General features: G+C 49.8%; 1 protein-coding gene across 4 annotated transcripts in view; it reads left to right on the top strand.

Annotated features, from left to right (window-relative positions):
* The window catches only part of Tmem181 (transmembrane protein 181), a 53,784-nt gene that overhangs the window by 25,736 nt on the left and 2,922 nt on the right, over positions 1–25,126 (top strand). For 2 of the 4 annotated variants that reach the window (XM_032894741.1, XM_032894742.1), the window contains exons 3-15: positions 4,913–4,968; positions 7,644–7,734; positions 9,267–9,388; positions 13,852–13,962; positions 14,969–15,049; positions 16,281–16,380; positions 16,928–17,058; positions 17,224–17,315; positions 18,389–18,446; positions 19,911–20,013; positions 20,387–20,438; positions 22,859–22,941; positions 23,993–24,120. In XM_032894741.1, coding sequence (XP_032750632.1) covers positions 4,913–4,968; positions 7,644–7,734; positions 9,267–9,388; positions 13,852–13,962; positions 14,969–15,049; positions 16,281–16,380; positions 16,928–17,058; positions 17,224–17,315; positions 18,389–18,446; positions 19,911–20,013; positions 20,387–20,438; positions 22,859–22,941; positions 23,993–24,105 — 1,193 coding nt within the window. In that variant the 3' untranslated portion in view covers positions 24,106–24,120. Of the gene's footprint in view, positions 1–4,912; positions 4,969–7,643; positions 7,735–9,266; positions 9,389–13,851; positions 13,963–14,968; positions 15,050–16,280; positions 16,381–16,927; positions 17,059–17,223; positions 17,316–18,388; positions 18,447–19,910; positions 20,014–20,386; positions 20,439–22,858; positions 22,942–23,992; positions 24,121–24,353; positions 24,421–25,126 lie in introns of those variants that run through there. The other 2 variants (XM_032894744.1, XM_032894743.1) reach the window with 2 other exon arrangements.

Below are 25,126 nucleotides of genomic sequence, written 5' to 3'. Positions count from 1 at the left end.
TGATCTTCACTTCACTGAGAACTGCTCCTGGCCTTTCTGCTGGTTCGAATCCTTCCTGCTAACTCATGTTGATTCGGCTGAGGTTTTACTGTCCTGCTAGGTTGTGCCACCACTGCTGCTCTCCTGACATTACTGAACTGGCTGCTGGTGTATCTGTGAAGTGTTCAGGAGTTTTGGTTGCCACTGCTGACCTGTGAAGTGAACTGCTGACTTCCTGACAGCGCAGCTGGGAGTTGCTCTAAAGAACCTCTCTAAACAGGTCCACGCCCCTGTACCCTTTCTTTTCCACTCCCTCTGGTGGTGGGCTAGAAGGGAGGTTAAAGCATTTAAGAACCGTCATTAAAAGAAGGCTTAGAAAAATTAAAGTTACAGAGATCTGCCTGCTTCTGCTTCCTGAATCCTGAGATCAAGGCATGTGCCATCATACCTGGTGAGAATAATATGTTTTAGACAAATGCAGCTGTAAATCAATTTTAAAATCACTAAGGCAAAAAGCCCTGAAGGACCACTACAAGAACAGTAAGAATCAGAAGCTAAGAACTCTGGGAAGATGATAGAGTAGAAGGAGTATGCTTCCACACGAGGCCAATCACAGCAGCAGAATCTGAAGGATGGGTTATTTTGGGACTCTGGGGTCTGTTGGAGGCCTGTAGCTTCATGGGTGGGAGGTAGACATTAAATGGTGACTGGTTTTAGCAAGTCCAGCCCTGGGTGCAGTGGTAGACCCTTATACCCACGCAGCTCCTGATGCAGACATTTTGGCTCATACTCTGGATTGGCCTGCGTATAGTAGTTTGTAAGCTAAGGAGAACAAGAAGGTCTTGTCTCCCAACTGGGACCTGAGCTCTGCTCCTCCAGTAGCTGCTTCTGAGCACAGAGGCAAGGCAAGGTGGTCATTGTTGATGCACTCGGAGTTGGTGCGCCACGGTTGTAACCCTACCTCATCTAGCTGAGGCCACCAGGCCGTTTAAAGAGCTAGACCATCTCCTTTTTCCTCTTGGGAACAAAACTGAACATTTGGAGATTCAAAAGGAACAGGACAGTCGGGGACAATTAGGCAGTCACCAGAGGAACACACAGACAGGAGAAAAAAAAAAACCGGAGAAAACCTGTCAGCTGCTCTTCAGCATAGATGTCTACCATAGGAGCAGCCAGCCGGGCAAAACTAAAACCTCTGAGGAGAGGGAGGCCCTGCCCAGCCTTATCCTCAAAGACCGTCTGACTGAGAAATGAAGAAAACATCAGACTCTGTCCCTGAGAGCACGTGACCGGTCTGCTAGACAGAGGCTGAGGTGGCTGTCTTAACGAATAAGAGGGAGATGTGGAAAGAGCCAGAGAGCATGAGGGGATGCCGGGAAGGGAGGAGCAACTAACAGGAACTTCTGGAGCTAAAACCATAGCTGAGCTGAGAGTCCACTGGAGGGCGAGTCGGCCTGGAACGAGCCGAGGGAGGCGTAGCAAACCTGAGGATAGGCTGACCACCATGTCTGGGGAGCAGAACGAAAGATGATTGGAGATATTAAACAGCCTCCAGGGCCTTCGGCCACCACCAAGTAAGCAGTGCACAGGCTGAGTCTCCGGAGGAGACGGCAGGGAAATAGCTCCCGATTTGGATGAAAGGTGAAATGGACGTGCAGGAAGTTTACTGAGCTCCAGTGGTCAAAATAGAGTCTCACACCAAGACACCACAGCACACAGCACACCGAATCCCGACTGGAGCTGGAAAGACATGAGGTCGCCAGCACGTGTCTCATCTCAGTCATACTGGGCAGAAGATGGACTGAAAATACCGAAAGAGTTCTCAACCAGGAATCCTGCCCGCAAACTGTGCTTCAAACGGGAGCGGGAGGTCGAGTGTGCTGGCTCACGGCTGTATTCCTAGAGCTTGGATGTCTGAGGTCAGTCAGGACTACGTGGTGAGACCCGGTCTCTCAGTCTCTAGATGAAAAAGGAAGATGTTCCCAGGAAACTAAAGCCAAGGGGCTGAGGGAATAGCTGCCACTATACCTGTGCTGAGGGGATAGCTGCCACTATACCTGTCCCGCAGGTAGAGCCACAGGTTCAAACACAGCTAGTCCTGCAAAGGCAGCAGTCGTAATTGTAAAAGCTCATGCCAGTCTGACAGCAGTGTGAAAGCCCGCTTTCATTTCCCATTACTTAGAGGCTTGCATGTTTACAGTGCAGGATGTGAAAGCTGCTATCCTGTAAGTTTGCAAGTCCACACTTCAGTTACAACATGAGAGGCTGAATTGCTAACATTATTTTACAGTTTTGGATATAAAGTAACAAATAAGCGGAAGAGTACTCTACTGCCTCGCACGTTCAAGGCCGTGGGCTTGATTCTCCCCCATCATGTGCAAGCTGTGTGTGTGTGTCTGTCTGTCTGTCGCTATGTCTAGATGTATGTGTGTCTGTATGTGTATGTCAAGTAGTTGAAAGATGAGACAAAGTGTTTACATATTGACGTATTAAGCTGTTAGAAACTCCCGTCAGAATATGACTTTGGGTGTCAAGCGAGGAACACCAAAGCTGGGAGGCTGATGGGGAACAAATGCGCAGGAAACAGAAGCATAGAGGAAACGGAATGAGCCCTCCTAGTCAGTAACTAAATATACGGTGATTAAACTCTCTGATTAAAAGGCAGAGATGGCCAGAATAGATTGAAATCACTACACGAGGGGCTAGAGAGATGGCTCAGAGGTTAAGGGCACTTGCCGAGAAACCATGAGGGCCCGAGTTCAGATCCCAGCACCTGCCTGCTGGTGGGAGAGATGGCGACAAAGCAACCACTGGGGACTTGCTGGCTTCCATCCTACCCAGATAATGAGTTCCAGGTTCAGGGAAAGACCCTGCCTCAGAGACCAATATCAGAGGTGAGAGAGGAAGACACCTGATGCTCTTCTCTGGTCTCTGCACACACATGTCCATGGATGTTTGCACCTCCCTGTATGTCCATCACACACACTCCATAACACCTGTGTGTGCACACGCACACATGCACAAATATCATGACACAGACCTTATTTTGTCTATAGAAGCCTTATTCGCTAACCAAAGATGACAGGCAAGTTGAAGAGAAAAGGTAGAACAAATATTCCATACAAATAGTCTCATGTGGTTAACATTCACATTCTCCTTGTGGTTTCTAAAGAAAGGCAGGGTTATGACGAGGTATTTGTATCCTTGTGTTCAGAGGAGTGTTACCCACGGTAGTTACGGTGGTGAACTCACTCATCTGTTGGCACAATGTGGACAAGAGCAGTGTAACATGTGCTACAGTTGAGACGTCTGTTGTGTAACAAAACTTTAACTGGGGAGAGGCAACACGTATATCTCCTTACCCCAGACCTCCTCACCCCAGATAGCGGCCCCATGACAGACCAAAGGATACCACCAGATCCAACCAGGAGTATGGGTGAGGGGTTCTGAGGGCAGAAATGGCTCAAAAATGGCTGCATCACCAAGGCCAGCCCCAGCATGGGTGACAGCTCATGGCTGAGAAACTTGGAGCACACTGCACAGCCTGTAGGTGGCTCAACAGGTTGGAGAGTAAGTGTCCTTCCCAGGCGATTCTGGTCTAAATCTTTTCCAGGCTGCTTAGGGTTTCTGCTCCTTCCAGGCAGCTGGCCTCGTGTCAGAAATCTTTGTAGCTTCTCTCCTCCTTGGTCTCTTTTTTGCAATTCAGCCTTCCTTCCTTTGAGTAGAGATCTCATCTTTTAAGAAGAGCTCTCAGCTTTTCTTGCTTATCTGTCAGGGAGGGGCCTAGTGAATCTGGTCAGTTTCAGGGACTTCCCGAAGCTATTTCAAGTTGTTTACCTTTCTGTTTAAAGCAGTGGTTTTCAACTGTCCTAACACTGCAACTCTTTAATACACAGTTCCTCTTGTCGTGGTGATCCCCAACCATAAAATTATTTTCCTTGCTACTTCATAACTGCAGTTTTACTACTGTAAACATCTGGTATGCGACCCCTATGAAAGGGTCGTTTGTAACCCACAGACAAGTTGAGAACCACTGATTTAGGAGAGCTTCCCTGCAGGAAACAATTATACAACAATGGCTCAGTGGGTAAAGCCAATGCACTGCTTGCTGCCAAGCCTCCAACTCCAAACGAGGGCACCAACTACCTTGAATTGTCCTCTGATCTCTCCACGTACACACCATGGCACATATACAAACAAAAAAGTAAAGAGAAAAAATTAGGCAATTCAAACACATTACTGTGTGTGTCATGAGGACATTGTACTAAATTAAATAAACCAGTCACAAACAGATGATACTGTGTGATACCACTTAGCTGAGGTACACAGAGATGGCTGCCAGGTAGAGGGAGGTGAGTGGGGAGCTTAATAGTGCTGAGTTTTACAAGAAGAGCTAGAGGGATCGATGGCCGTGTCTGCACAACCCAGATTACTGAATCCTGCTGAATTGTATCCTAAAATATGCTCAAAATAGTAGGCTCTGTGTGTATTTTAATCACAATAAAATTGGGGGAGAAAGAACTTAGTGAAACATTTATTTCAAAAAAGCCTCAATGTTTCATCCCTGCTTCGTGTTTCTAGAAGACTGGGATAATAATTGGATGAGTTCATTAACTAGTCTTTTCTTAGTAATGTTTCACTGGGGCCATGTATAATAGAAGAACCGTATAGAAAGCTCTGGGAGGGAGTCTATGGAGATCCCACCACTGCATGCTGGTCCTCCTGCCTCAATGCCCTTCCAGTGTGTCGCACAGCAGAATGTGTACTGTGTTTGGGTGTTTTACCGGATTATATAAAATCTCCTTTTAAAAATAGGACCAGGTACAAGAGATCACTCTGTTAACTGTATAAGTCTTCCTTCCATTTAATTTGATCACAGAATCAGTAAATTATCCTCTCCATCCCTCTCCCCTTCTCCTCTCTGTTGTTCCAGGACCCAGAGTGATCCAGACTTCGGCTGCTAATTTTTCACTGAATAATAGCAAAAAGGTAAGAGGCGCTGTGCTGTAAGAAGCAGATGGTGCTCACTACACACTTCAGCCCTCATGGGAGGCTCCTGACTGCTGGGCCTCCCAGTTCTTGTCTCACAGTCAGGGTCCTGTCAGCTGAAATCCCCTTGTCTAGGGTCCTTGGTGGTGTTGTTGTTGTAAAAATATAAAAAATTTTTAAAAAGTAAGGTTATCTTTTACCCCGCTTGGTCTGACACCTCAGTGCCCCAAGACATCTGCTAGGTATCTTGGCGGAAACACATCCCAACTCTGGGGTAGCCCAGTGTCTCCTGCCACCACACACTTTCCTACACTCAAACCCTCACATAAAAGAACACACATGGGGTTGGGGATTTAGCTCAGTGGTAGAGCGCTTGCCTAGGAAGCGCAAGGCCCTGGGTTCGGTCCCCAGCTCTGAAAAAAAGAACCAAAAAAAAAAAAAAAAAAAAAAAAAAAAAAGAACACACAACACAATAACCTTAGATTCAATTGATAAGATATAATTGCCCTCTTAAACATACAAAGCCCAGTGCCATCCATCCCTTAAGAACATTTGTAACAACCTGTAAATACACAGAGCGGAATCTTAACCTCAGCCTCCATTGTCCTGCCACAGCTTCTCCCTCTCCCGCTCCTGTCTCCTCCTTTCTCGTTCCAGTCTCCTCCTCCTCCTTCAAACTTCTCTCCCACCCGTCCTTCCTTCTCCTCCAATGACAGGCCTCCTTCTATCCTGTACCTGCCCCTCACCTGTGTTTTACAAATTCAATGGGGAGGTTTTGATGAAGTCACCTGATTCCTGAGCACGTGACCAGGCAGCGGTCCTCGGGGCAGTGGAATTAGCATCAAAATACAGATCACTCCAGGGCAAACCACAACACCGAGTCTGGGGTGGGGTGGGGGTGGAAGGACACTGCTGTCCCCCAGACACAACTACCAAACAGCTCCCTTCCAAACGCCCTTAACTCATCCTTACAGCTCCTGTCAGATACCCTGCTGCGCTCACTGTTTAAACAATGATGACTTGGGCATCTGATCCTTCCGTTTAAAAAGCTTAATTTGTATATATGTACATGTGTGTGCATGTGTGTGGAGGCAATGGGCTAACCCCTGGGTGAGGTCCTCAGAAGCCACCAGCTGGTCTTTGGGTTTTTTGTTTGCTTCTTTATTTTATTTTATTGTTTGTTTGTTTGTTTGTTTGTTTTTGAGCTGAGAGTCTCTCACCGGGACCTGGCCTTCCCTGCTAGGCTGGCTGGCCAGTGAGCTGAGGAACCTTCCTGCCTCTACCTCCCCGGAGCAGGAATTACAACTGTGCACCACCCAGCTTAATGGAGGCCGGTGGGGGTGGGGCGTGGAACTCAGGTGCCCACGCTTGCAGGGACGCACTCTATGTCTCTTCACTGTTTGTCCAAGTTAGGACTTGTTCCCCATTGGTTCCAGAAGTAGCAGCTCTCTTTGTTGGTTGGGATTCTCAGCATGAGGTCAGTTTAAATGAAGCCTGCTGGCCCCTATTTAAATGCACCTTGATTTATCATCACCTTTATAAAAAACAAGGGTCTCTCTGTGTGTCATTTATAACCAGGCTGTACCTGGATATGTTCCTGTGTCTTCCCAGCGCCCATGCTCAGTGCGGTTTCAATGTCACTGTCTCCCACCTGCCTACCTAGTATGGTCTCTTCTTACAGTCTCGTTTGTTTTGATGCATAGGTCCCCCTTTGTAGCCTGGGTTAGCCTGGAACCTCATATCTAGATCAGACTGGCCTGGAACTCACAAAATATCACCTGCCTCTGCCACAATGCCTGGCTCCCTTACGATTTCTAAAAGGGCAAAGAAACTGTGTATGGTCTAAAACTGCCACTGCCACCTTGGAACTACCTCTGGGTAGCCAGCCTTCGAGGCCTCTTTGCACTCCTCATCATATTGAGCTCTGAGGCAGAGGGCCTATTTTGAAGAGGCACCACCATGAGGTTTCTTGTCAGTTGTGGGACCCTGCCTCAGGGTCTCTTTCCCTGACTGTGAGAGTAGCTGTCACCCCATGGAACTCAGAGCTTCTATGAAAACATGTTGCCTCAGAAAGACAACACTCCCCTCTGACAGTTTGTCACTCCCCGATGGCTTTCAGTCAGGTGTGGTCCCAGAAAGTTTGGTAGAGACCCTGACAGCCTGAAAACGAGAGACCTTCACCTCTGCAGATGAGGCCTTCATATGATGCTGGTTGTGAAAGTGTAGGTAGGCACCTTCACCAGCTTTCTCCACAGCCTTTGCCATGGGACACCGCTGTTATGTCTACAGGAGACAGACACCATCGATGACCATTGTCACATGACCGTCTCAGCCCCCTCTGCAGGCAGGTTGAGACTTGTCTAATGCTGGAAATAACAAACATTTGCAGCAATGTCCACCCCCAGTCACAGCACCACAGAGATGTGACGTCCGCAACCAATCATCATACTGTGAACATGGACAGTTCCCTGCTGTCCTGTGCCACCGCACGAAGGAAGCGCAGCCAGGCCTCTGTAGGAAGCTAGTTCCTTGTGCTCTACAAAAGAAAGCCACCCACCTCTGTCAGGGCCCATGAGCGGAGCTGTGTGCAAAATGTTTGATATGTTAAGGTGAGGTATTCAGTGATTCTGTGAACAGGTCATGTGATCACTTTGGTTTTTTTTCTTCTGCTTCAGCTAAAACCAGTTCAAATCCGTTCAAACCCACTGTCCACATATAACCAGCAGCTATGGCTGACGTGCGTGGTGGAACTGGAGCCCTCAGAAGGTATTTGGGGTGGCTTCTTGTTGGTTTTAGTATAAACTCATTCTGAAGAGGTGGAAAAGCTTTACATGGTCTGGGCACGTGCTGGCAGGTACGTGTGGAAAGATGGCCATGACTTACATAAGGAAAGATGGGAGGCTCCTCTGTGCTGTCCTAGGGTGAGTCGGGGTACATCTCTGTAGGGTGTGGACAGCTGAGAGAATCATGTCCTGACACCCCAAGGCACACTTTTGACCCCTAGGGATACTTGATAATGTGGTAGTCTGACATGGGGAGAAGGGAGTGTTACGGGGTAGAAACCAGGGCTACCTCTGCCCATGCCGGCCTAGCCAGTCGGCAGCGAGGGAAGGAGTTGCTGAGCAGTCCCGCCCTGGGGCACTGTTGCTGACAGAGACTCTTCTGCATCTTCTGTGATACAAGCCATGCTTCATTCTAGTGAGAACTGAGGGTGGTTTCTGATCAGCTGAGGTACACTAAGAAAGAATACAATCCCTTCACCATAGTAAAGGAAGTGAGAAAAGGCAAAAACAAATTTTATATCAGGATATATGTGTTTAAGACGATGGTCTAGAAAAACAATGGATACAAAAAACATTAATTTTGGTTATTGGAGTGGGATTGTGATTGTTCTGTGAAGCCACCTTTGTGTGTTACTGTCGTTGCTATTTAAATATTTGTGTGTACATGTGTGGGGGTTGTGCACTTGATGCTGGCACAAAGGCCAGAAGGCATCCGGGTCGTCTGTCACCCTCTGCCTGTTCTTTTGAGACATGACCTCTCCCTGAACCTGGGGCTCACATTTTCTGCAAGCCAGAAAGGCCCAGCCTTCCTCCTGTCTCCTCTGTCCAGGGTGCTAGCGTTATAGGCATGTGTGGGACACTTGTACATGGGTGCTGGGATCTGAACTCCAGTTCCAACCAGCGGGCCTCTTAAATGCTGCACCATCTCTCCAAAATGTCTCTCCACCTGTCTCCACCTCTCTCTCTCTAAAAATCTACCACATGTATTTATTTGAGAGAAAGTGTGTGTGTGTGTGTGTGTGTGTGTGTGTGTGTGTGTGTGTGTGTGGAGGTCAAGGGTCAGCTGGAGGGGGTTGATCCTCTCTTTCTACGTACATCCTTGCTACGGAACTGAGGTGATTAGCCAGGTGGAGCAGCAGGTTTCCTTATCCACTGAGCCATTTCAACAGCCCTGCTCTCTTTTTTATAATAGGAATATAATTAGACAAATTTTAGTTGGAAATAGAGATTCGTTTGTATCTTGGTATAAATTGAAGAATCTGTGTGGAGAATGAAAGGGGTCATTTCATAGCCATTCATCCATATGTGACGTGAAATGGATGGGCCATAAATGCAGGTTCAACATGACACAGGCCCCTCAGCAATGGTGGGAGGTAGCAAAGGCTTTCCAACATGGAGGGAGGAGTGGCGTGGCCTAGGATGCTTCCTGGGCTCTCTGTATGTTCCTGTCAGCAGGTGGCTTTGCTGCTGGGAGTGCCCGAGTGGTCTCAGATAACAAGTTTCTCTCTCTTGTAGAAACATCTATTCAAACCAGCTTCCCCATGACTGTGAAAGTCGATGGTGTGTCTCAAGATGGAACCACAATGTACATCCATAACAAAGTTCACAATCGGACGAGGACCCTCACATGTGCAGGGGTGAGTGTGTTTGATGCCTCCACAGTCAGTCATTAGCCTCGAGTGCTGTCACAGACCTGCAGCCTGCACACACACTTGGCTCCCACTCACCCCCTTGCCCACCGCCCCCTCACTCCCCTGGCTCCTGTCCCTTCCACTTCCTCCCTTACCAGTACTTCCATGTCATGACCCCATTCTAGTTTTATGGCCCATGCACAGCACATACAGACACACACGTGGAAGCTCAGGTACATAAGTTTAAGTCTAGGCTCTGCGTCTAAAGCAGGCACTATTTATCATTCGCAGTCTGGCCGTTATGGCTGAGTGTAAGGCTTTCCGGTCGCATCCACTTTCCACGCTCCTCATGATTTCATTTTCCTTATTGTTCATAAAACTCCATTTAGTGTATATGCTGCATTCCTTTTCCCTCGTCCTCTGTTGGTCGGCGTTGAGCCTGGCTGCCTTTGGCTCCTTTCAGTGCTGCAACAGTAAACATGGCCGTGCAGGTGTCTCTCGGTGGTGTCTTAACTGAGGTCCTGCTGGCACATCCCAGGCGTGCTACACTGGGCATCTGGCGGCTGTAGTGTCAGTTGTTTGAAGGCCTTCCACGTGGGTGTGAGTGGCGGCTGTGGTCTACACTCAGCCAGCAGTGAACGTAGCTCCCCTTCCTCACCAACACATGTGGGACTTTGTTGCCTCGACGATTAAGACAGACTCTCAGAGCACTTTAAAGTTGCCTGTCCCTGATGACACATTGGTCATTTATGTTTCTTCTTTTGAGAGCTCTGTTCCGTTCTTCAGTCCCATTGTTAACTGGATGGTTTGGGGTTTGGTCTTTAGCTTTTGTGATTCTCTGAAGTAATAATTCCTGTCTGGTGTGTGGTTGGCAAAGCACCACCCCCGCCTTGCCCCTCCCCCCATTCTATAGTCTGTCTCTTCACTCAGTGATTGTTTCTTTTGCTGAACAGAAGCCTCTTAATCTCATGTAAGCACACACACAAACATGCATATGCTCGTGTGCATGCACACTCAGTCGGCCACAAACTCTGAGACCATGGGGTACCTGCTGATTGCTGTCAGTAGGCAATGTGGAGGGTCAAGTTCCAGATGAACTTCTGCCTCTGACCTAGGGTTAGTCCTGCTGTCCGTAGCTTCCGATGGTTTATCCTGGATGTGGGAAGCTCTGATCCATCTGTGAATGGGGGCAGAGTGCCCAGGCTTCTCGGGGTCAGGGACTACTTTTTTAGGCATCCACCCTGGGATATAGTGTGTGACCATGGGATCCAGCATAAGAATGACTCTCACATCATTCATACAGCATTGTCCTTAGAAGCCAGCAGCTCAGACCCCCATCCGTGGCAACTTCCAGGAGCCGCATCGTGATTGAACAGGTTCCTGCAGCAGTAGCACTTGGAGAGGGTCAGAACAGGCAGGGTGCTGAGGAGAGGACTTACTGAACAAGGGATGCTGGCATGGGCTGCAAGGTTTCACGCTGAGGGCTTCTCTATGCCACTCATTATCCTCACAGGAGGTCCACAGGGTAGGAGCGACTATCAAATTCTGTTTTATAAAAGAAGAAACAGAGGCCTCAAGAGGTCACAGCCATTGTCCAGCCTGACACAGAAGCTAAGGGGAAGGAACAGGATCTAAGCTGCTCTTTTATCCAGAAGCCTGTGCGGCGTTAACCACATGCAGTCTGCCGAGTCACTAGCAGTAAAAATACAGTCGATTTCTCCTGGCAAGGAGAAATCTGAGCAGAGAAGGACTCCTGTGCACTGGCCAGTCCTCTTCTTTCAAAGGGTTTAGAATGCTGGCCCGAGGGTGCTGCGTGGGTGAAGTGACCCCTCACCTCAGTGACCCCAGCCATGCCCATCACAGACAAGGTGGCATTGGAGAAGTAACTGACCCCCCCCACCCGCTGTCCCTCCTCCCACCTAAGCAAGCAGCCTGAGTCATTTCTGGAACACATTCTCCTCTGTGGGATTAAGCCCTTCCTGCCTGCTCTGGGAAAGTCACCAGGATCAAGGTCCTCCTGTGTCCTCACCATCCTGTGTGCAGGAAGTACACAGTCAATGCTGAATAATGACGATGACGTGTGTGGAAGTCCCAAAGACCTCTTTGCAGCCCCAGGCAGGAATGAGTGAGATCCCCTTGGCCACTAGAATGGGACACACAACTGCTCAATGAGTACTGGTTCCACAGCTGCCATGACTGTCACCCTGGCTTGCAGACAGGAGGCATTTCTTTCAAGGAGAGTGGGCTGTCTGGGGGCTGAGGGTTCTCACTGCTCCTGGGATGTCCTCACCTCAGCAGTGGTCCTTCCTGTTCCTGGGGTAACCACCAGTTTACACTGGTCGGGATTTGGGAACAGCTCACCTCTTTAATCCTCTTACTGCTGCAGGGAAATGGTCCTAACTCAAGGAACAAGGGATCTTTGTTAGGTGGATACTCTGGTTTTACATCTCTTCATGTGTGTGTCTGAACGGTATCGTGTGCATTTCTGCATGTTTGTATACATGCATGTAGAGATCACAGTTTAGTATTAGTGTTCTCCTCAGCCATTCTGCCCTTATGTATTTTAAGTCTGCCCGTTTGAACCCAGAGCTCACCATAGGCAGCCTTGCTTTAAGGATCCAGGGATCCAGTGTCCTCTACCCAAGGGATCAGAGGAGGTTGAGATTGGAACTCCCACCCTCGTGCACTTTCTCCACCAAGCCACCTCCCCAACCCTTATTGCTAATTTGATATTTAAAAACAAAAACAACAACAACAAAAAAGACTAACCCCCTGAGGTGGTGAGGGTTCTTCGGTCCTTTTGCCAGGCACTTTGCAGTCACTCAGAGTGTGGCTTGAACCTGGGATCTGCAGATCCGCAGGTGGCTTCAGTGTGGCGCCTGTGACAGTACATATGGCCCAAGCTGTCACTCCTAATGAACAACCTCTGGCTGGAGAGAGGGCTCGTGTGAAGGTCCAGAGGCCTGAGTTCACTCTCCAGCACCCACATCAGGGGACCCACAACCTCCCACGACCCAAGCTCCAAGGGATGTCATGCTAACAACACACAGATACAATTAATCTTTTAAAAAAGGTAAAACTCTCCATGAAAATTGGAGAAGATTCTTCTAGGTGCGAGAAGTGTTGCTGTCTCACAGAAGGTGAGCTGGTGTGCTACTGACATGGAGTCTTTAGCTACTGACACAGGGTCCTTAGCTACTGACATGGGGTCCTTAGCTACTGACATGGAGTCCTTAGCTACTGACATGGGGTCCTTAGCTACTGACATGGAGTCCTTAGCTACACCTGTGACAGTCAGTTACAGCAGAAAGGGGAGCTTGGCTTTCAGGATGTGAATCAGACACGTTGGGAGGGCAGCCAGCCAGCACTGTAGAGGTGGGAAGCCACTCAAGAAAGGAAAGTTGATCCGAGGGAGTAACTCACGGTGACTCCTGCGCGGCTGGGGGATGGGGCAGTGAAAGCGCTCAGTCCCTGTGCCCACTGAGGAGCAGCACAGCTGGCTGTGGGGCTCTTACTGCTGGCCCTTGCTCACCTTCTGCCTCTGCACCCTCTCTCCTCTGCGTTCCCCCTGTCCTGTAGGCTGAGCAGTGTTAGTGGCAGCCGCCCACCGCACCGTTGCTCTCCTGTATTTCGAAGGCCTCTTATGTAAAGCACTGGGCTGTCCTCTTGCCATGACCTCGGACATTTGATACTTGGTGTGCTTTGACCAGTTGTAGTTCCGTGTACATCTTGGGCGCCACGCTGGAAGCCACAGGCAGTGGCTGCACTCTCTGTAAGAGGGAGTGCGACTGTCCAATGACGGAGCAATGGTGAAGGTCCTTGTGGTAGTGTTGGAGCAGAGCTGTGATAGAGCGTGATCTCAGGCCTTTGTCGGCTGCACAGCCACATGCCAGGATTTTGCCCCAAGTCCTAATCCTGAAGGACTGAGCGCAGGACTCGGTAGACCATGAAGCATCCGCATCTACCGTCCACACCATCCAGTGCTACGGCTTGCAGCCTTGGCTTCTGCTGTGGAGAAGGCATGAGGGGAGGAGATCTGGGTAGGAAACAGGAGGCTGAAAGTGAGAAGCGGCTATGGTTCTCACACTCTGAGTGGTCACAGCACTGCAGTGTGGGCCCAAGACACATAGGGTTGTGACACTTGTCTGCTGGCTAAGCTGGGCAGTAGTAGATTACAGACCGGCCAGGCTTCTGTCCTTGAAGAGTTAGCCTCTCTAAGGAGCTCATGTATTGTCTTTCTGTCGTGGGCAGGAGGTTGATTCCAACCACTGTAAATCACGAAAGGCCCATTGGGTGCTTGCTTTCTAGGAACCGCCCTTGCCTGGCATCTGCTGACGTTCTCTGAGCTTTTGGCGAGTTCTCCCAAGATGCTGAGTTCTGCTCATCTGTCGTTGAATGAGTCACTCCGAGCTTGTGGGTGGGAAGGGTCCTCTTCGTGTGCTTTTGTGACATGGACCTCCTCCTTTCAGAAATGCGCAGAAATCATTGTGGCCCACCTTGGCTACCTGAATTACACGCAGTACAGAGTGACTGTGGGATTTGAGCACCTGAACCAGCCCATCAAGGAGATGAACTTCACAGTGAGTACGCGGCCAGATGCGAGCTTCTGTGGCTCCCTTGTTTGAAGCATCAGGGCCTCGTACAGTTTATTTTGGAAACCATACAGTTTTTTAAGTCTGTAGAACTGAAGAATAGCTTAAACAAACAGCCCAGAACTAGAGAAGCCAGGGTGCACTCGACCAGCCCAGCGGACACTGAGCTGCCATGACTTTATAGTTGCAGATTCGTGCTCACGTCTTTTACTTATTTTAGGAGATGCTTCCCACACTCAGATCTTACACAAGTCTGTTTCTTTGCCCGTAGAGATTGGCATTTTCTAGTGAAGGTTGACTTTTGATAGAAAACTTAAAATTTGAATGATAATTTATCCGCTAGATTCATCACTTAAAACCCTTTCAGGAGGGGTTGGGGATTTAGCTCAGTGGTAGAGCGCTTGCCTAGGAAGCGCAAGGCCCTGGGTTCGGTCCCCAGCTCCGAAAAAAAGAACCAAAAAAAAAAACCCAAAAAACAAAAACAAACCCTTTCAGGAGAGTGTTGATAAATTTTTTGACCTGTTTTTTAATGTAGAAATAAAATTTGTTAAAATTTTGCAACACGTGAGACAACAAAAGGAAACAGCGTTTTTTTTTTAAAGATTTATTTATTATATATAAATATATACTTCAGCTGTCTTCAGACACACCAGAAGAGGGCATCAGATCCCATTACAGATACTTGTGAGTCACCATGGAGTTGCTGGGATTTGAACTCAGGACCTCTGGAAGAACAGTCGGTGCTCTTAACCACTGAGCCATCTCTCCAGCCCTTTAAACTCCTCATTAATTGTTACTAGTAACTGGGCGTGCCTCCATATTCCCCACTCTAGGCTGTGATTCTGTGTCTCCCTGGGCCCTCACCGTGGGAGAACTGTTTCTGGGAGTCAGGTGTTTCCCCCTCGGGTGCAGATCTGCCTTTTGGTGTCTTGCACATGGCGTGCTCACACAGACACTGTCTGTCCCCGTCCCCACCCCTGTGTTCCCGTTTCAGTGGAAGACATACAACCCTGCGTTTTCCCAGCTGGAGATCTGGTTCCGCTTCGTGTTTGTGGTGCTCACCTTCATCGTCATTGTGAGTAGCGTTGCCTCTGCCCCAGTCACTGAGGATGACACTGATCTGAGCAGTTCCAGTCAGTAGAGAGCAAGCTCCAAGCTTGGAGCAAGACCCTCCCGCGGGCTGGCTGGGCATTACTAAACAGCTACAAAAAGTGAACAAAGCATCTTTCTGTGTAGTGTGAGACCATTGCTGACCACTGGTGCCCTGTGAATCCCATCCCTCTAATCTAAACACCATTCGCCTTCATAGAAGGGGGCTGGCGTGTTGGGGTGACAGTCTCAGTGCCGATGCAGATGCAGCTCTTACCCTGAACGTTTGAGTCTTTGGGCTTTTGAAAGCTTGCCGAGGAATGGTTCTGCAAATGCAAGCCTTCTAGGAGCTGAAGTTTGTGCCCACACTCACTTTGGAGAAAACACTAAAGCACAGAAGGGTGCTGAGAAAACCCAGCCGTGAAGACAGAGCGAGCGTGCTGCTCGGCGGCTGATGGCACCTGGTGCTGAGGGGAGCGAGGCATTAGGTCTCACAGTGTGTGGAGGCGGCCTCTCCAGCTGACACTAACGTGTGCATGGCATGTTAGAGACCCACAGTGGAAAGCAGCACATCGGCATGTGTGAAGCTGTAGGAAGTGTGGTAGGAACAGGGCCTGAGTCAGGCCCAAGGCCATGGAGAGTGAAGTGGACACTGGCCTCCCTCATGGCAGATCTCACAGAAATCCTTTAGTCCCCCTTTTTTTTTTGGAGAGCTACCTGGTAACTGAATTCTTCTTCTGGAGCCTAAATATTGATGTTCACAGCCCTAAATGTGTCCTTAAATGGGGAAGGGGCCTGAACTTCAGCAGATAACCTTGCTGGGAGAAAAACAGCACACAGGCCAGGAAATTCAGACATCCCAGAAAATCATTAGCTTCTATTAGATGACAGGGAAAAAGAATAGCAGTCCTACATGTAACACAGTGTACAGTGTTTGAAAGCTGTTTAAAGACATTTTTCCCAAGGGCTCTACACACTTATGGAGGTGTTTAAGGACACACTTGCGTCTGGGTGGCACGACTTTGCCTGTTGGCCCAAGCCGAAATGCAAGGGTGTGATCCATCTCACCTGTGGCCACACAACAATCACACGTTTTTGTTTTGGCTGTCACTGATCACTGATGGGACTGGCCCCATGGATCCTGCCTGGTGCCTCCTGGTGGGGTGAGACTTACCCTGCTGGGATCCAGGAGGCGTCAATGGCCGTTTGCCTTGCAGTGCCTGTTTGTGCATTCCCTGCGCAAGTTCTCCATGAGGGACTGGGGCATCGAGCAGAAGTGGATGTCTGTCCTCCTGCTACTGCTGCTGCTCTACAATGGTGGGTGCCATTTTTATCTCAACTTTCTCCACTCGGATTCCGAGCTGACAGGCATCGTGAAGGGTGCCCTGGCCCCAGAGTCCCCAGGAGTGTCTAAGGGGAGTCCCTGGAGGAAAATTTGGGGCACATTCCCTGGGCCCCATGTGAGACAGGCCATGGCAGATGCTTGGATCCTGAAGAGACACAAAGTGCCTGGGGAGTGAGAGCTTGGACGAGCTGCAGACGCAGCAGTCTTGGAACTTGGCAGAGGTGCCGTGCACCTCTCTTCCTTGTCCCCACTCCAAAAAGCATTTGCTGCAGTGCTGGGAATCCTCGGGCTGCAGGAGGAGTTGACACAGGGCAGATGGCTCTCTGTTGGGATCACTGTTGCAATCTGTCCCATGCCTCTCAGACATTCAGAAAACAAAATCGCCTTTGGTTTGCTACCTGCCCTTGAGCTCTGACCAGGGGAAATCTTGGTAATGAGCTCTAAGCGCGAAAGCGGCCGGGGGCCCTGCGCTTGCCAGCCTTCTGCGTTCTTGTCAGTGTTCCGTCTTCTCCCTTCCAGACCCTTTCTTCCCACTCTCCTTCCTGGTGAACAGCTGGTTCCCAGGGATGCTGGACGACTTCTTCCAGTCTCTGTTCCTGTGTGCCCTGCTGCTCTTCTGGCTCTGCGTGTATCATGGGATACGGGTCCAGGTAAGCAGACAGACAGCCTCAGAACGAGTGGTCCCGTGAGATCCTCCGTGGCCTACACTGCATCGCGGGGACGTGCTATGTGGAAGTGTTTGAGGTTTCCTGTGTTCTGTTAGAGTAGGAGGCTGTTTGCTGAACATCTTACTTTTTCCTTCTGTTTGTTTTTAGGGAGAAAGAAAATGTTTAACTTTCTATTTGCCTAAATTCTTCATCGTTGGACTGCTGTGGCTGGCTTCTGTTACGCTGGGAATATGGCAAACGTGAGTAGTGCTTCTGGACGTGAAACGTCACTGCTCTAAAGTGCTGACAACAGAGGGTGGGCTGGACCATGACAGCATCTGCCCCAGCAGTCAAATAACTGGATCCAAGGCATTGGCTTGGCTTGTGTGGCTTGCATCAAAAAGGTCATCTAGCCTCAGTAGAAAGCGAGAAAGCCTGTGTAATCATAGGCTTCTTCAGCAAGGAATAACGGTTTGCTGGAACAGCACCCAGGACTGTCCCAGCAGACATCTGGGTTCCCTGCATGGCTTTCCGATCTTGCAGAGCTTCAAGCCTGACCCTGCTTAGATTCGGGTGATCCTGGTTAGACCCACACCCCTTCCGTCAATAGCCCTGCTGCGCATCACTGCCCAGCTCCCCAGAGACACTGCTCAGCCCCTGACCCAGCGTGATTTGCCTGTGACTTTCCATGCTTCATTTGTGCCACAGTGGCCCTGACCAGTTCTGTGGCATCTGTGTACTTCCCCGAAGCTTAGGTGTTGTGCCAGTGCTGATTCTGAGATTTAAGCTCACACGCTTTATATTTACACACTATCTAGTTCTCTTGCTTTGCCTTCCTCCACCTTCCATGCCTGGGTATGCCATCGAAATAGCTCCTGGGGCGGGACAGATGGCTCAGTTAACATTCTCTTCCAGAGGTCCCAAGCGGACTCTCAGCTCTCATATCAGGTGGCGTAGAACCACCTACGACCTGCTGCAGGGGATCCTACACCTCTGGGCTCCACAGTCACCGTACTCAGTGTGCACACGGCCCTCAAGAACACATAATGTAGAAAGCAAATCCTTTAACAAGATGGCCCTTTAGCTGCATGAGGGATGGACTCTGCTGCACCTGCACCGTGGGCTGAGGATGGACCTGGTAGGCCCATGCCCCATGGCTTAGTGCTGGATCCTTCCTCGGTGTAAAATGTAGGTTGCTATTTCAAAATCCTCCAGTGGTTGTAGCAAGTGCTGTATAAGCAAAAAAGCAAATGAAAGAAAACCCCAAGTCAGGAAAGGTATGAAGTACAGAGTAGGCTCTCTTATTAACCTGTTTTCAACACCATCCTTTTAGATTTAATGAATTAAATGACCCCATGTACCAGTATCGGGTTGACACCGGGAACTTTCAGGTGAGCAGTATTCATGAAGACTCGGCCTTGCTGACCTTCTTTTATGAAGTGCCTGGTTTTGTAATGTTAAGCACAGTGTTGGTATTAGCTTCCAAATGGCTGTTTAAAAAGGAATATAGTTCAGGAGAGGACGATCTGGGGGGAAGTAAGCATATAGGCTGGGGAGAGGGCTCATTTGGTCGAGTGCTTGCCACACAGGCATGAGGACCTCAGCCAAAGAGGGCAATAGACTGGAGAAGAAGGCTGGTCTAGGTACTGGGGAACCCAGAGGAGGAAGACTCTGGGGTGAGGGGCCTGGAGTGAGGTACTCTGGAGGAGCTTAGCTTAGAAATGGGGTCAGTACTGCGGGGAGGGGGCTTGGAGCCAGCTGTAGGCAGGCCAGAGCTTCAAGGGGTTTTCTGGGTGGTGACAGACTAATCTGCTGCTGCCTTTGTGCTTGTCTGGCCTGGTTCATTATTTCTGTGGGAAACTGAGGCAGGAAGGAGGGCTGCAGAGTTAGGAGTTAGACTGCAAGGGTATGCAGCCCAGGCCATTACAGGTTCAACTGGTGAGTAACCCCCTTATGTTTCTTCATCTATGAAATGGGGCAGTAATGGAATCTCTTCCATCACTCAAGGGATGTAGGGCTCGTGGCCAAATGTCGCAGGCAGGATTGCATCCTGAATTGTCAGTGAGCCCTTCCCTTCCCAGCCAGGCTGTCTGGTGAGGGCTCAAGAACATTGAGCAACCTGCACCCTTTACTGAAGGGCACAGCAGCCGGGATCAAAGACTGCCAGGGTGCTGGGAACAGATGTCCTGCCCCAACCCCTCATGAGGAAATGAACTAGACTGAAGGTTCTTCCACAGCAAAAGCAGAACCCTGATCTTTGACCTGCAGTCCCAGCCTCGATGCTGTGACCATGAGAGAGGGACTCTGCTTCAGAGAGGACAGGAAAGGTATAGAAAGTCCTACCCACAGGAGCCTCATGGGCAGGCAGGCTCAGTGAGGAGGGCACAAGGCAGCCACTGACCTCCGACCCTCGGACAAGGGCTTTCCCATCCTCAAAGTGTGGAAGGGAATGCTCCCAGACCTTAGGTCCTGTAGAACCTTCCATTCAGCCCCTCCTATCTCAGGAACTCCAAAGTCCAGAATAGTCAAAGACTTAATATGAGTACCAGTTGGGTCCAGCCCTAGGTCCTGTCAGCATGACCTTTGTCCTCAGCAGCACGGGTCAGGTTCTACCCCAGGCAAAGGCGTCAGCTGCTACCAGTTGCTCAGCACACTGACCTTGGGTTCTAGGCAAAGCTCTGTGCTTGAATTTCTGTGATCTTGATATGAGATGCCTGTGCTTGAGGAGCCCTTGCTGGTGCTGGGGCAGTGCAGGTGACCCAAGGCTCTGGGACCCTTCTAATACACCCGGCTTAGACACCTGTGACACGCACTCCAAGGCCTACTGTCAGCCTCACCCACCTCCTTTTTTCCAGGGCATGAAGGTCTTCTTCATGGTGGTGGCTGCTGTATACATTTTATACCTGCTATTCTTGATAGTGCGGGCATGCTCCGAGCTCCGTCATATGCCTTACGTGGGTGAGTGACACTCTGGGAAGCACGGGGCACCCAGAAACCCTTGTCCCTAGACAAGCCATGAGATTCCTCAGGAAGGATTGACAATTTGGAGAGAACCCTTTAAAGCAGAAGTCAGTGATCCCTAGTACCTCAGAGCTGTGTGAGCTGCCAGGGGCCTGTAAGGCTCATTAATAACACTGCCCTTGACCAGGGCAAGACACATGAGTGACGGTCCTCTGCCAGAAACCACTGTCCCGGGCCCTGCCACAGTGGAACAGGCATAGAGCGCGCCAGGGTGAGGGCCTGCCCAGAGGTGGCTTTGGTTTTTGTTTTTGTGTTTTAAATTCTGAGGTGAGGTAAAATTTGCTAATGGGAGCATCTCCTTCTTTTTCAGATCTTAGGTTAAAGTTTTTGACTGCATTGACCTTTGTAGTGCTTGTTATTAGGTAAGACTTCATTGTGGGTAGGGGTGTGTGGGTGTGCATGGATATATCTGGGTGTGCTTGGGTGTTCAAATATATGTAATGTCTGAGTGTGCTTGGGTGTGTATGCATGTGTGTGTACCTGGATATTCATGCTTGTGCTTTTATGTGTCTGGGTGTGCATTCATGTGCATAGTTGTGCTTGACTGTAAATGCACTCTTTTTTTTTTTTTTTTTTCGGAGCTGGGGACTGAACCCGGGGCCTTGCGCTTGCTAGGCAAGCGCTCTACCTCTGAACTAAATCACCAACCCTGTAAATGCACTCTTGCACACGTGTGTGTGTGTGTGTGTGCGTGTGTGTGTGTGTGTATACAAGCCATGCATCTGGGTGTGCTTGAGTGGGTATGTACTTGTGTATCTGGGTGTACATTCATGTGTGTGGGTGTGCCTGGGTGACATGCATGTGTGTGTGGGTGTGCCTTCTTGTGTGTGGGTATGTTTGAGTGGACATGCATGTGTGTGTCTGGAGCAAGAGGGTTAACATGAGTGTGTTCCTTTATTATTTTTCATAATTTTTAATATTAACTAATTCATTAATTCATTGTTCATGCTAGGGTAATACACATGTGTGTGGAGGTCAGAGGAAATGATGCAAGAGTTAATTCTCTGCTCACTCCTCCCATGTGTGGTGGTCAGCATGGCAGGCGTCAAGCTTCCCTTGGCCACTCCCACACTCCCAGCTTTTACCTGTGTGCCAGGCACCTGAGCTCAGGTCCTCGAGAAGCATGGCAGGCGTCAAACTTCTCCGCAGCCCCAGGACTTCATGATTATTTTCCTTTTTTTTTTTTTTTTTTTTTTTTTTTTTTTTTTTTTTTTTTTGGAGCTGGGGACCAACCCAGGGCCTTGCGCTTGCTAGGCAAGTGCTCTACCACTGAGCCAAATCCCCAACCCGACTTCATGATTATTTAACACTGCATTTCCATTCTTCCTGTCATTTCCTTTCATGGAGTCAATTCAGGGTGTTTGTGGCCACACATATCCACAGAGTCAGAGGGTTGGTGTCTTAGGTTCTATTGCTGTGAAGAAACACCATGGCTAAGACAACTCTTACGAAAACATTTAACTGGGGCTGACTTACCATTTCAGAAGTGTCTTGGGGTTTCTATTCCTGCAGAAAACATCATGACCAAGAAGCAAGTAGGGGAGGAAAAAGGTTATTTAGCTTACACTTCCACATTGCTGTTCATCACCAAAGGAAGCCAGGACTGGAACTCACACAGGGCAGGAACTTGGAGACAGGAGCTGATGCAGAGGCCATGGAGGGTGCTGCTTACTGGCCTGCTCACCATGGCTTGCTCAGCTTGCTCTCTTATAGAACCCAGGACCACCAGCCCAGGGATGGCACCACCCACAGTGGGCTGGGTCCTCGCCCCCCTTGATCACTAGTTGAGAAATGCCCTACAGCTGGGTCTCATGGAGGAATTTCCTCAAGGGAGGCTCCTTTCTCTGTGATAACTCCAGCTGTGTCAGGTGACACACAGAACCTGCCAGTACAAGAAATTCAGTCCACTATTGTCATGGCAGACGCATGCCAGCATGCAGACAGACATGGTGCTGAGAAGGAGCTGAGAGTTCTACATCTAGGGCCACAAGCACCCAGAAAAGAACAGTGTGCCACTGAGCCTGGGCGTCCTCTTACAAGGCCACACCTCCTAATGCCACGCCCTATGGGGCCAAATCTATTCAAACCACCACAGCTCCTGATCTTAGTTATGTAACAGCCGGATGGTGGTGGTGCAGAGGCAGATGGATCTGAGTGTGAGGCCGGTCTGGTTAAACAGAGCAAGCTTCAGGACAGCCAGAGGTACAAATACAGACCCTGTCTCAAGGAGCAGGAACAATTGTATAATGGCCTAGGTTATAAATGTTCCATCATAAATGCCCAGGCTTGTGAAATGTGTTAACCCACAGTTCCCTTCTCACTCCAAACCCTGCTAGGCACATCCACAGTCACCCACATCACAGGAGCGTAGCCTGTGAGGTTACCTGGGAGGTGCTGTGCCTAGAGATCCTTTTGGTGCTGAGGACAGGACCCTGTGTGAGCAGTCAGCAGGCATCAAGGAGAAGTCACTGTGGGGGCAGGTGGCAGCCATCCACAAAGCCCTCCCCCAGGCAGTGTTTTTTGAATATGTTCTAAGAGACTGACTGATTGGTTAGACTTGATCTCCAGTTCCTAAAAGCTAATGCTGTCCAGTGGGCGCCTGCACTGATTTTTGGTTGCATTGGTTTTTTGTTTCTTGTGTTCCTGCCTGGAGCAAAAGTAACCAGGGGCCTGGGGGGTGGGGGACTCAATAGTGTGTATGCAGAGTATAGGCATTTCCTGGTAAGGCTTACTGGGGTGAGCCCTTCTGTGTTTTCACATGGCGGTTCCCCTTCCCTTTCAGCATCGTCATCCTCTACCTAAGGTTTGGAGCACAAGTGCTACAGGACAACTTCGTAGCAGAACTGTCCGCTCACTACCAGAACTATATCCTTGTCTTGGGGAACTGGGCCTTTGAGCTACCCTGTGTTCGTGGTTAACACCTTAGCTTGGGACATTTATGAGGGGATCAGTCAGCCCCTTATGACCTGTGCTCAACAGGCCTCAAGCATGCCTTGCCCTCTCTCTTGGCTTCCTGTTGGCCCTGGGAAGGGTGAGTTTCATCAGTATTCCTTCGAGGCAGGAAGCTAACACACAGCGGGGCTGAGTCAGTGCCCAAGATGAGTCACTGCACAGCCTGGATCCAAAAGGATGACCACACCAGACCATTCTACCATTCTCAGTGCCCTGTAGCTTGCTTCTCGTGAGCAGGCCTGCTGAGAACCTAAGTAAAACAGCTACAGGTTCAAATCCTCAGTCAGTCCAGGGATGTTGGCTCTGTCTAACACACACACACACACACACACACACACACACACACACACACACACAGACAGAGACAGAGAGAGACAGAGACAGACAGACAGAGAGAGAGAGAGAGAGAGAGAGAGAGAGAGAGAGAGAGAGAGAGAGAGAGAGAGAGAGAGAGACCCTGAGTGCACACCAAGGACCAGCCAGGGATGGGAGTCCTGTGTGCTGACAGCACCTTCTAAGCTTCGTTCAGGTGCAGCCAGATGCTAGTATCACTGTGGTGTCCTCTTGAGTCTGTAGGAAGCTCTGATTCCACTGTGCCTATACCCAGTCCATAGCTCGTTCCTCCTGCTGTCCCTGTCCAAGGTCAGGTGCACAGAAAACAGTCTGTTGGGATCAGTGGGGCTTGTGACTGAGCTCCAGCTGTGGTGCTTAGGGGTCTGTAGTGTAGAAGAGGTAAGGACGCTCTGAGCTTCAGGTCTGCATGTCTTATGTCAGCAGACCTCAGTCCCTTCTGTTCTTCGAAAGTTATGAACCTAGGTCCCGCTAAGCCCCGGAAGGCTCCCTTGTGGCACCATCCTGGCATCTGGGCTGTGGACCCCTAGACTGGGTCATCTGGAAAGGGATACTGGGGAATGGGAGGCAGAGGCTGTGTCCACACTCATGCTTCTCCCTTGACCAGCAACACCAGCTGAATTCCTGTCTTTCTATGGCCTGTTGAACTTTTACCTCTACACGCTGGCCTTCGTGTACTCTCCATCAAAGAATGCTCTGTACGGTAAGCCACCGCTGTGGGTCTGAGCTGCTCTCCAAATGCTGAAACAGAAGTCTGCATTGGCTCAGGTGCTCTCTGGGTGTAGGGCACTGTGACTCACAGCCCCTTCTGCTTGGACAGAGACAAAGGGCAGCTAAATGGTGTCTGGAACCCCGTAGCAGAAACTGCACCACAATCTCAGATTGCCATCTGCGGCTTGGGTCCTTCAGACTCCCACCTAGGCTAATAACACAAAACGCCCTCGTTTAAAAAGACTCTTGTTTTGTTGTTTCAGAGTCCCAGCTGAAAGACAATCCTGCATTTTCCATGCTCAACGACTCTGATGATGATGTGATTTACGGGTAAGTCGCTGCCACCCCGCACGTCACGCACATCCCGCCGGCTCTGCATGCTTATGGCACTGACAGTATTTGAAGGCTATCTCCACGGTGTTAGACTGTTACCTGAGGGTGCCAGGAGCTTTGTTTTGTGTCCCCACTGTGGATTTAGTAGCATTCCACTTTGCAGAATGCCTGCAGGATGTGGTAACTACAGAACTATTGTGGGGTGCTGAGAGTCAAGCTGGAGAGAGTAGGCGGTTCTAGTTGACCCTAAGAGGGAGGCTGTGAAGTGAGTTCCTTCAGGATAGCTGTCAGTATGGAGGCAAAGAGGCAGCGAAGTGCTACCAGATGGTGGCTGTGGAGTGACGTAGGGAAGTATCTGCCGCACACATGAGCACCCAAGTAAACCCGGGTCCTGAGCTGGGTGTGGTCGTACACGCCTTTAGTCCCAGCACTCAGAAGATGGAAGCAGGTGGCTCTTTAGTGAGACCCTGTCTCATAAAACAGCACAAGCCAGACCCAGAGCTCAGTGTGTGTACCTATAATCCCAGCACTGCGGAGGTGGGGACAGAAGGATCCTAGGGCTCCCTGGCCAGCCACTCTAGCAGAATCAGTGAGCTCTAGGTCCTGTGAGAAACCCTGAGATGAGCAATTGAGAAAGACAGTGATGTGGACCTCTGGCCTCCACACACATATGCGTGCACAGAGAAGAGCTGCCGGAGTGGCT

Source organism: Rattus rattus, chromosome 2, assembly GCF_011064425.1.
Source record: "Rattus rattus isolate New Zealand chromosome 2, Rrattus_CSIRO_v1, whole genome shotgun sequence".
NCBI lineage: Eukaryota > Metazoa > Chordata > Mammalia > Rodentia > Muridae > Rattus > Rattus rattus.
This window is presented reverse-complemented; position numbering and strand designations above follow the sequence as displayed.